General features: G+C 41.4%; 1 protein-coding gene across 21 annotated transcripts in view; it reads right to left on the reverse strand.

Moving 5' to 3' along the window:
- Positions 1-12,462, reverse strand: part of LOC121862091 (catenin delta-2-like) — a 113,016-nt gene that overhangs the window by 31,506 nt on the left and 69,048 nt on the right. For 19 of the 21 annotated variants that reach the window (XM_042360058.1, XM_042360045.1, XM_042360044.1 and 16 more), the window contains one exon: positions 2,618-4,483. The exons of the other annotated variants lie outside the window; for them this stretch is intronic. In XM_042360058.1, the coding sequence (XP_042215992.1) occupies positions 2,618-4,483 (1,866 nt within the window). The remainder of the gene's footprint in view (positions 1-2,617; positions 4,484-12,462) is intronic. 21 annotated transcript variants of the gene reach the window in all.

Genomic DNA, 12,462 nt, shown 5'->3' on the forward strand with positions numbered 1-12,462 from the left:
TATAGGTTTATGAGGTAAGGACCCACTTAACCCCCTGAAATAGTGGTCGCCGGGACTATACAGATGATTAGTTTTGTTTAGCTCCTACAACTAAAGAAGTCCTACAAGGATCTCTCACAAGTAGAAGTTGAAATTTAAAGCAGGAGAAGAAGGTCCTATCACCACTTGTTACTTGTTCAATTTAACCTTCCGTCCCAACCTCTCACTTACAGGGTGTATCCTCGTTGTCCTCATTACAGCTGGGGAATCGATAAGTAGTTAATTATCTTCTAAAGCTTATACGGGTACCATTATTGGCCTTTTGCAGGGCATGTCTGGTTGCTGACTAAAACTTTCATACACAGATTACTGAAACTAAAGAACATTGTGGGAAGATGTAAGGGCAGTTTTTCCCTTTAGGTAAATGTTTAGTTCATCTTCCCTGGTGAGGTGTCTGCCATGGTGCCAGTTGAAGCTTTAGTTTCCCCCACCTCCCAAATCACGCTGCGGCTTTGAACAACATGGGTCACTGAGGAAGGCCATCAGGTTAAAAATAGAGGATTGATCCTGAAATCCCACTTTATAACCGAGGCCACACTGAGTGACTCGCTTGTTCCCCATCACACTAAAGGCTGTCTGTAAGGCAGCTGACACTGATGGCTGCTGTTGATGTTATCGCAATTTACACCCAAACAAGTGAATGGAGTGACGTGCATGGTGCTGACCCAGTGGCAATATGAATTATTTACCTTCTGCTTTAACAATGGTAAATTGCACTTCTCAGAGAATGCTACAGTACAGGACTCTGGATGTGGAGGGAAAGTGAAACTAATCACTTGCTTAGTCTCAACTGCAATTTAAATATGTCCTAGCCCCACAAGCTTAGCTGGTTGTATACCTTTGAGTTAGGCCTTCAGGATAAATCTGCCATCTATACACAACTATAAATTAACATTATCATTTATTTCCTGCAACGATTAAAAGGTAAGAAAAAAGTTAGTAAATAGAGCTACTAAAAAATATATGCTGTACCCTAAAACATCTACAGTACTATATAGTGAAGAGAACAAGTACAGTACAGTCATAACTAAAAGCATTAATAAGGTTATACCATTACACCACAGTACAGTACTGTACAACACTGGAGAGCTCTTTTAAGTTAAGGATGTCAGGATTGGTTCACAAACATAAACTGCACATATACAGTACTTACTGTAAAACAAATACATCACCAAAAATATATGGTTAATGACAGAGTAAAGTATTAGTAACAAGATAACCACACAGGCTTGAGGTCGATCACCTTCATGAAATCATTCTTCAGAGTTGTAATCACACAATTAATCAACAGGGTGGCCAAAAAGTTCTTGTACATCTGTAATAACTTGTTCTAATTACAATAAATGTAAGTATAACTAGGAAGAACTGTACTGTTAAGTGGGAAAGGTCTTATAAAGATGTTACAATGTAAATATAATGTAGGGGTCTGGATGTACACAGTGAGTGATAAATGCTGGACTGATGAGGAAGTTTTATTTGATCCCAACTGATGGTGGTATGAGGGGTCAGAGGCTGGCCAAAGAAGATATACTTTATAGAGCATCAAGGACAGGGAAAGAATTGTTCAGGTAAAACAGTACATCACCTGAGTGAATGACAAAGTTGCCATTAAAGATACATAATGATTTTACTATGACAGTAAAGTTCCAAAAGCCACAGCTCTGAACAATAAAAAGAAGGAAATGCTAATTATTAACCTTATCTGAGATCTTGCTGTAATACAGTATAGTATACAGGTAAGTACATACTGTACAATGTTAATTTTCACTTAAATTTGTTGAAGTATTCATGATCACAACTCTCAACTAAAACGTCAGAATTTAAAAAGTTCAAGATGGCTCCCACAGCGGCTATATGGTACATCAGACCAAACAAAAATCAGAGGGGGTCTTAAAGCAACATTAGACCAACCTACGTGAATAGTTTCACAAAATTGTACACAATGGTTTCTGAGATGATGATAATGCTTGCACCTCCCCAACACATACACTAGAAATTTGTGGTCCTGCACTAGCTGAACTAATGAAAAAATTATATAAATGAACAAATAAGAAAATAATAAAAATTCCAACTCGCCAACAGAATATTTATTTACGAGATACTGTACCACAGTATGTCAATTGTATTCTAATATCACCTTTACCCCTTCACTTTGGAGATGCTACGTTTAATATTTTATTTGGCTAACGCTAGACGATTTTATTCAGCAGAGAGGGGGCTCTGTACACGTGTGGTTAAAGAGCATTTAATGAAATCTGAAATTGTATATCTAGCTGTATCCACATATCAACAATAATAAAGATAAATGAAAAACTAAAAATCGCATACCAGTACAGATGTATGTGCACCTGTGTGCCGGAACAGGGCATTGTAGCTACACCTCTAAACATTAAGGAACATTTGGGGTCTGGGCTTGACAACATTGTACAGGTTTAACATTCACAGCAAACTCCATTTCCTTTGGGATAATATCACAAACGGTTAGTATTCAAAACATATCCATGAAAACTAAATCCAATCCACAAGGAAACTGACCTAGTAGGTGTTCACTCAGCATGCTGGCACTCACGACACTTACTGTTACTTTCCCTTAGAGAGATGAGGGAGTCCCAGTGTTCGGGTGGCAACAGAAATGTGACCGTCTTCTTGAGGCTTTTGTTCTGGGCTTCACCTTCCAGTGTCTGGAGGACAACATCTGGACATGATTCTATCGAGATCGCTTTATCTAACAGTTTTCTTTGTAAGGGTTGAATGACGTGTTGTTCGCTCGTAGGTACCAGATATGAACACTCTGGATGGGCTATATTCGAGTCTTCACTGTTTGGTGTTAAGACCTCCAGATTAGTTCCACTGTCTTCACTTACATCAACTGGCTTTTGAAAACTGTCGACTTTGTTATTATATGACGGTAGATACAGATAGTCCACTTGATCCTGTGGTCTGTCACATGCTTGGAATGTGATGAGAGGGGAGGCAACTAATGGTTTGAAGGTAGTGAGCAGTTTATCTTGTTCACAAACACGTGTAGGTCCTGCTACCTGAGTGAAAACTTTTATTGGATTAGTTTGTTGTTTGGTATAATTGTCCACAATTGTCAAGTTGGTTAATACAGGGGGATAATTTTCCTCTTGATTGACAACAAACTTTTTCTCATCATCTACAACCAATCTGTTATCTGGACTTACTATTCCTTTATAGTTGCAGAAATATTTATCAGTTGGCATTATCTTTGAACTATTTTCCATAAAATATGTTGGGCAGTAAGGATGGCCAGGCAATGAGCCTTGTTCTGCTAGGCAACCAAAATGCTCGTAGTTAAAATTAAGAGGGTTTGGAAAGCCCTCACTGGGAACATACGTAGGAAGTTCAATGTATCCCTTGCTGGCGTCATCACAGCCATCACCTGCACAACGTTCGCCACTAAAACTCTCAGACTTCTCTATCCCTTTGACTGTACACACGACAGCTTCACTCGACTCCTTTTCACATTCTTTTACCACACTCTCATCTTTTTTCTCTACAGGGACATTCTTCACATCCTTCATTTTAGTTTCTTCTGAAAATGTATTTTGTGAAACTATTTGTCGATCGAGAGGATTTCCTGAGGTAGGAGCAGCACCACCATCAATTTTTAATATGGGCTTTTCTTCCGGCCGTGATTCTTTCTTATCACTGGTGGAACAATGAACCTCCACGTTTGCCGACTCACCTGTCACTTCCTTACTTGGCTCCTTGACCTTCTTGCGTACAGGTAATGTGGCACTTATCTTAGCCAATTCCATGAAGTCTCTTGGGTCTGTATTTGTACTAACACTTACACACGAGGCACTTAATGAACGTGTTATTTTTCTGCCTTTCATAAGGGTTTTAGGCTTTGGCTTTGTCTTTGGTTTGTGATGTGTCTTGAGGTTTCCATCACTTACTTTATTAATACTTCCTGAACATTTACCATAAACTATAGATGCTCCTCCTCTGTGGTCACTTACCACATGCTCTGCTTCACACCAGAAAGGGGAGTCAAGGCTGTGGCTCGCATCTAGGCAGGGCACTCCACATTTATGACCTGAGAAGCTTGTTTTTTCAGCTTGCATCGTTGCTGGCAGACTTCCTTCAACATTTCGGAGAGGCAACTTTCCTTTCGAGTTTTGTTTCATTTTAGGTTTAGCTCCAGCAATGTGTTGAACTGTCTCCTCCTGTTTAGATTTTCCGGAGGGAGAGGCACAGGTACTCGATGGGACATATACTGACGAAGGGACATTAGGAGATTTGGGCTCACAGGAAGACGTGGGAATTCTTCTGGAAGTTGGGATACAAGCGCACATGTAGGCATCCTTTTGGTCCTTCTGAGACGGTTTCTCCTGATGGTGAGTACCTCCTTGCTGAAGACGCCTTTCCTCAGTGGTCGGTGAAGCTGTACCTGGGGGGCCGTCCTGTGAGGAGTCACCTGCGGCCACACCATCATCATTCTTTGAGGGCCAATTGAGCCTGACATAAACTGATGATCGTGGCATGGTGACATCACCACACCAGTCATCAAGTATTCCATTAATAGTTTTCCTTGATCAATAACATTCACAGTTATCAATTATTAAGTTTGTTACAGTCTTTCTGTATGAAATAAAAACAATATTTAATTACAATTGGTAAGCCACATCTAACATGGTTTTGAAATCATTAATACACTCTTTAGACTACAGCACAATGATCATCAGCAAGAATAAACTAAATACCCTCCACAATGTGTGTTGTTTTGCCGATTATTGGAAGTGTAATGGTAATACAGCACCTCACTCCTCCTCCTAAATCTTTCTCTCTTACATCTCTATCCTCCTCTTCTCTCTCTCACACCAACATCCACACACTCCACCACCTAATTCTCATCTACACATAAATTCAAACATAGCACAAAAACAGATGAAGTACAGGAAGGAGAGAAGGAAGGGAGAGACGAAGTAGACAGCTGGTGAATTTTAAGAACACGGCCACACAGACACTTCAGCTGGCCGACGCGCGCGCGCACACACACACACACACACACTTTTCTTCATCAAGACCGAGTTAAAACGCTGTCATTTTTACACCGAAGAGTGATATTCATGTCAGTTTACAGATTGGTGGGTGGGTGTGTGTGGCAGTGACCCCGAGACTGACCAACAGAGCCACCTGTGGATTGGGGTACATCATGACAAGTGAGCGGCGGCGCAGAGGCAGCTGGAGACCGGCCAATATGAACGGCGTGACTCCCTCCCGCTGAGGTGAACACCCAACGAGTCTTGTACACACCATCATTCCTCTCCCCCCACCACCCTGTATTATGCTTACCACCAGCACCTTCTATACCCAGGAGGGGGAGGGGAGAGTAGATGCCACTCCCTTCCTTGAGGCCATTAAGAAAATGTAATCAGTATGTACTAGCAGGAATTTGTTTAATTTTCCATGTTATGTTGCACAATAGGGGCAAACATGGAGTTTATTGTGATAATGCAGTGTGTGTGTGTGTGTGTGTGTGTGTGTTGCAGCCGCTCACGATACACGATGGATCTGCCGCTGCACCAAACTTACATGTCAGCCCCGCCCCAGGCACGCCTCCCACATGCCATCACAAGACTACCTTATCTATTTTTTGTAAAAGTTACTTGTTCTACAGGTCAACAAGTACAGAAACTTGAAATTTTATACTTTTTCTTGCATCAGTGTTATCCTTTGGAATTTTACCTCATCATATTGATCACTACACAATTTACACTGAAAAAAGTGACTAATATTTGAGCTGCATCAAGTTTGATTTTAACTGAACAAATCCCTGTGTCTGGCTGTCTGCCTTATAAAAGGTTATATACAGTACTTCGTGTTTACCGGCGCCGCTCCACTAAAATCACACAGTCTAATGATGTTTAAATTCGTGGGAGAGGCGGAGGGAGTGTACACCACTGTGGCTCTGTTATGTATTCACATTTTCAGTTATATTTAAATGTCGTTTTCTCTTCCTCTAGCGGTAAATATACACGAGCCATGAAGATTACATCAGCGTTTTAAAAGTAAGACGAAATTCCGAAGTAAAAAGTGGTGCTGGGAAAATATTACATTACCCACACACATCACTCGTCCCACAAGACGTGTACTTGGCTGCTGGTATAAACTATTAATAGTCTACAGTCTCACGCCTACTGTGTGTATCTCATGATTCTTATCATAACAGAATATGACTATTGTGTGAAGCGTGTCTTCCTTCAGGTAATTCTTATTAAGTACTTACACATCTTCTTCACGACACATATATACAGGCAAAACTACAGTACTGTACAGAAGTCCTATCTTTATCTTTACAGGTACAGTTAATTGTGAATCCTCACCTGTCACTCAAGTTTCCCAGCCCCGCACCACTAAAAAGGATAAGATGATATACAATGATAGAGAAGGGAATATACTTGAGAATCTAGAATGGGAAAAGTTTGACCACAATAGATTTAACAAATATTTTCTGAAGTACCAAATGTATAGATAAAACTGTCAGTGTATATGGATGTATGTGTGTGGGGGTCAGCATACCGCCCAGCATCACCGACATGAATGAACTTCGTGACATTTAAATGAAGCTTCCTGCGCCTTCCTCTTACTCTCCGGGGGGCTGGCGGCACCTGGCACAAACACACTTTTTCCTCCACCTTGACTTTAGATAATTATATCCTTTCACATAACTTTATTTTTCCTTGAAAATTCCCGTTTTTTTTTTTACGTCTGGACAGTGTACGACCTTTTCAAATTTTGTCCATCAGCCAATTAAATCAGTGCAGCTCAGAAGTGTTTACAGAATATGAAGAAACGTAAACAATGTAAAATAAAAAGGCAACTAAATATTTAATTCGGGTTATTAGCCAAGCAATCATTAACAGTTAAAATATATATTCAAGGTTTGTAGCACAAACTTTTACTCATTTTATACTATGTTGTTGGCTAAGTCAGTCTGTTAAAATTATTACAAATTATTCAACTATGTTAATTTATGCCACTGCACTTTGATATATTATGTTAAGAGTAGACAGAAGGGATCCCCTCCACATGGTAATAAAAAAAACTCGGGTCCTGATCAACATCACGCATACAGTGCCTGGGAACAACACCGCTCCCGTGGGCTTGGGGGGGGGGGGGCATTCGTATTCCGACTTCAGCTCTTTTTATTTATTTTTTTAACAATAGAGATGATAGGTACCAGCAGGGTGACCCAGATTTAATAATATTTGAAGCCCATGGCGGCGGCAGCAGTCGGCAACGTGCCCGAAGCAGTCACCTGTGCGTACACTTCCCACACTACCCCCCAGCCCCCTCTACTCTTCACGTCCTCCCGCTCTCACTATACAAAACTCTTCACGTTCCTATGATACTTCTAGGACTCTTAACTCCCTCTGCCACCTATTAATATTTCCTATAATTACAACCCTATGATTTACCGTCATCACAACCTTGACTTAAGAACAATAACAACCTTAAGATTTAAGACAAACAACATTACGTTCGGTGACTTACAACAACTTTATATATTGTCTCAGTAAATAAATAAAAATACATAAATGGTTACCAACATGAGTACAGCAACAACAGTTCATCACAACTAGATTAAAACGAGTGGACCAGCCAATATTGATGAGACACACACACACCAACGTGATCCTTTGTAAACAACTCGGACGTCATGACCTCGCATTGTGTGTTCTACTGCGAGGTTTCCCCGGTTTGGTGGTCAATGTCCCTCATAAACTGTTGCCACACTCGGCAAATGTCACATATTCATTATCGCGTTAGTTAACTCATATAACTAGCATTTTAATGAATCCATAGCTCCATCTTACAATAACCAATTTATTATTATTTTTGTTTATTTAAAGAGATTTTGCTTCAAACTACACAATTTGACCCTGGGGGAAAAATATTGTATTGTACTGAGCTTAAGGAAAAAATTATGATAACTTCGTGGACATGGCAGCGCGACAGACCTTAACCACCCCGCAGCCGATCAAGTTCTATTAATTATAACAAATATTAATGAGAGCAAAGGTGATGATAGATTAACCTTGCTTAGCTTCTCGTATACCTGTTGTCAGCTGCCGCGTCACCACCAAGGACAACCATGGTACTGCACAGACTCCAGCTGGACGCTAAGACGCATGCATTTGTTTTACACCACACCAGTCACTACAGCTGACATAAAACTGTTCCAACACGTTACGTCCTTCATCTAACTCGTGTACATCAGCTTAAATGTCTTCGGCACTGCACTATTTATACCATCTTCCTGGAAATATCAGTTCAATTGGTCGAGAATTCTTGAAGGAAATGAAGTCACGAGGTGAATAGCTTTACATCTGCCATCTTCACGGAATCGAATGACATAAACAGGTCACGATGGTGATACAAAACCCCGCTATAACTTTATATACCCTTAATGTTATAACCGCTTATAATACCGTAACAACACGACTCTAAATGTACTTATTGGGGGACTAAATACGTAACAAAAAACACAAAAAGGTAGAGTTTACTTGTTTGTATGAGTGAGAGTTGTAGCAGCCCCTCGATGCTTATTTTGTGTCACGTGTTGGGCTAATTAGTGAAGCACCTGCCCTTGGCGTCAACACCCTGCTGCACCCATCCGCCTTGGCTCCTGCCCACCTCAGTCCTCCCTCCACATTCCTCCCAACTACCCATGACACTGTTACTTAAATCAGCACAACCTTAAAGACACTGCCCTAAAATTATAATACTTTAATACTTCTCACATTAAATTATAAAACTATTAGCACATAATCTTTCCCTGGCCGTGTCTAGAGTTTGCATTCACAATAATTCCCCACTCAAGTTTTTCCAGTACACGGAAACAAAAAAACCTCAAACTGGCCTCAACTCAAACCAACAACACGAGGCTGACCTAGTCCTGTCAGCACTATGGTCGCCCTTCCGTCATGGCGTCCTAACCACACTACCACATTATCACCCCACAACATTACATCTCATTACCACACCACCAACATTACCATACTATCGCCACACTACTAACACCCCAGAAAACTACCATTCCACCACACTACACCACAACTGTCACAACACCACCACCCCAACGCCGGCCTCACTGACCTTCACTATTCAAGGTTCTTCAGCTTTATAATTTACTTCATCTATTAAGCAATGCAAATACAAGCATAGATGTTAAGAACGGTAAACACACTTATGTAAGGAACACACACTGCTCAGGATTCACTGGTACATAACCTCGCTGTAGTAGAAATACCCAGTACAGTATATAAAGACATCCACATAACACATCGGACGGAATGTATGACGTATCTTTGTATGATAATCTAAACATTCACAAAAAAATTCCGTAAAATGGATGATTAAATCAGCAAATAACCAAGGTGTATTTATTTACACTCATACACACCCACACAATTTCAACTTGTGACTAGATGATGAGAATATTGCAGTACTATACTTAATGTTTTGTTAACGTATAACATGAAGTAGATAAGAGTGAGTGAGCCACGTGCATGACCCAGCAGTCACTGTCAGGAGCTGTCCCTCCCACACACTGGTTTTCTGTATCAGTCAGGAAACATGTGTCATTGTTTCAGTCGAAGCAGCACAACAATAATAATAAAACTGTTACACTCAGATGATCACTGGTCGACGAAGAGACAATATAGTAACCAGTTATTGTTTGGTGGTTATGGCTGGCGTGAGGTGTGGGGGGCCGCGTACACCGGTTATTTACAAAAACACGAACTTGAGTGTCAGTGTGTGCCATGAAGGAGAGCACCTGAGTTATGGGCACCGTCAACCTGGCTGGCACCACACATACACACACTCCACTACTACCGTGTTATGTCTCCGTTCATGTTCACTCCGCTACGTAAGTCCACCCCCCACACTCTCTCTCATCTATTTCCGTATTATTCCTCGATTCACTAGCTTCTAGAATACATTAAAGTATTGGGGGAAGTGAGGTATGCGTTCAGTAGATGGCGTGAGTGAGGGCATAACACACACACACACAGAGGTGGGGAGGAGAGAGGCTGGTGGTGGTGGCGATCGAGTGTAGCACTAAGGCGCCATACACACCTGGCTCACACTTCCACGAGTCTTGGCACCAACACCCTGCCCACGCCCACACTACCCCTGCCAGTTACTTACGACCTTTATACCCTACCCTGCCAGCCTTCCTCCCGACCCTATCCTGCCCCATCAACCATTCTCGTAACACCTTGTCAACCATCCCAAATCACGGTACCACACACAAATGGACGAGAATTCACAGGATGGGATTTGGCGACAATTTCCAAACCGATATGAATTCTAGTTATTAAAATGTATAGCTTCGTTATTTCAAGGTTTAAGAGTTTGGTTGTGACCAGTGACGTAACATTCCTGGGGCGTAAGATCACTGTGTGGTGCCCCAGCTGCCTTCACACCTTTTGATTTATTTTTGTACATTTCTACAACTATACTATATACAAATGACTAGTCTGCAAGTGTATAAACGAAAACAACATATAAATAAATTAAAAATCTAACCCAAATGAACTAAAAATAGCTTGAGGTCGTTTTGCTCAGTGAGACGCGTTTAGTTCGTGTCGTTGGCTAGTTGAAAATGTTTAACCCGTACAGTCTGGTCTGATAGTAAATTTCGCCATGGTATCGAGTAGCTACGTGGTACTAATCCAGGGTATTATATGGCCGTTATGTGGTACTATTTGGTAAGTTCAAGGTAGGTCATTCGGCCATCAAATATCTTCCCGAGATTATCTGAGAAATTTCTACCTATTAATGAAAATCGCGGAGTAGAAATAGCGAGAGCCGGGAAACTTAACGTTTACAAAATCACAATTGACGAGTTGGCAACCCAGGCTGTGACACACCACTGTCGTTACAAGTGTCATGTACACGCGTCACACACCTACTTATCTTCACTCATATATCTATGTTTTCTCCTCTGCCACACACACACACACAAACGGCAACAAACAAACAAACACACACACACACGCAAACTATTTCACAATGAAGGCTGTTAACATTCCTACTTAATTACAGGAAATTTTCTTCCTGAAGGAGGGTGTATTGCCCCCCCCCCCCCTCATACCCCCCACCCTGCACCCCCAGCCCCCCTCACCGCCACTGCCAAGGACGGTCTAAGTAAACAAACCATCGACCTCATTAGCAGTAAAATATGACCGAAAAAAAGCAGCTGATAGGTATGTGATTTTTTTTCTCTTCGCCATTACTGCAAACCTAAAATTCACAAGTCCCTGAACTCATTGTTTATTTTCGATCACCTGAGAATTTTTAGACCCCACAGCTTATCCTACCTTAACATTGATCACCCTAAACAACCCAACCACCCTTAACTAACCTAACCACTCAAAACTACACTAACCTAATCTAAACAACCTAAACTAACCTAACCAAACCCCTTGAGAGTGTTTTGTGTCTTATCATCGAGGGGGCTAATGTTCAGGTGATTCTTAATTTTGCTTGGGTTGCCAGCCATAAATTGCCTTATATCACTAGTGTGTGTTAAACCCTTGAGACTATTACTCTTGTCGGTTGAAAGGTTAAAGTTTGTCCAGGAAGAGGAGGAGGATCTGCCAAGTTGTACCCATCATGCCATGAGACCCACCACCACCACACAACCCACCCTCCATATGACCCACCCTCCATATGACCTACCCCCACACGACCCTCCCTTTGCACACTGTCACCCTCACTCCCTGCTTGATAACCTTCTTTGTACAAACCTTCCACCCAGTTAGTCAGGAAGAAAAAAGCCTAATGTCTATAGCTAAAAGAATATTAAAAGGCAATAATCCTTATGTGAAAATCAACATTTAATCAGTCTGTTGCTAGACAGAGGATGGAACAGATATCCTCCCCTCCTGTCCTGTTACCACCACACTCCTACACTCATCACTACACTTAACACCTGGCATCCTTCTACCTATCTCCACATTGGGAAGGGCAGTCAAGGTGAGGGGAGGGGGGCCATTTTTTACAAGGACCTGGTATTACTCTCCCCATTTCCAAGAAAATGTTGATAACAAGGAAACGTCTTAAGACCATGTCAGCATAACAAACTGGCTGATGAACATAAAAAGTGAGAATGTCTGCATCAAACCATCATTTTATCTGGTGGCATTATGTACAATTTCTTTAGGTAACATAACAAATATTTATAACTCTTCTTCTGGACCACCAACACTGTGTCATCTGTCAACAAGAGCTGACTTATCTCCCATTTGCACCTCACATCCCATCCCTATTAATCAAACCTGGACCCTTTCCCTCACTCTTGGTTTCACTGAACGATCATGGCAACGTTACACATTATTGACCCAATAACATTTTCCCTGCGAAACAGAACGACTTGCCAAC

The sequence above is a fragment of the Homarus americanus genome, unplaced genomic scaffold (assembly GCF_018991925.1).
Source record: "Homarus americanus isolate GMGI-L3 unplaced genomic scaffold, GMGI_Hamer_2.0 scaffold25013, whole genome shotgun sequence".
NCBI classification, from domain to species: Eukaryota; Metazoa; Arthropoda; class Malacostraca; order Decapoda; family Nephropidae; genus Homarus; species Homarus americanus.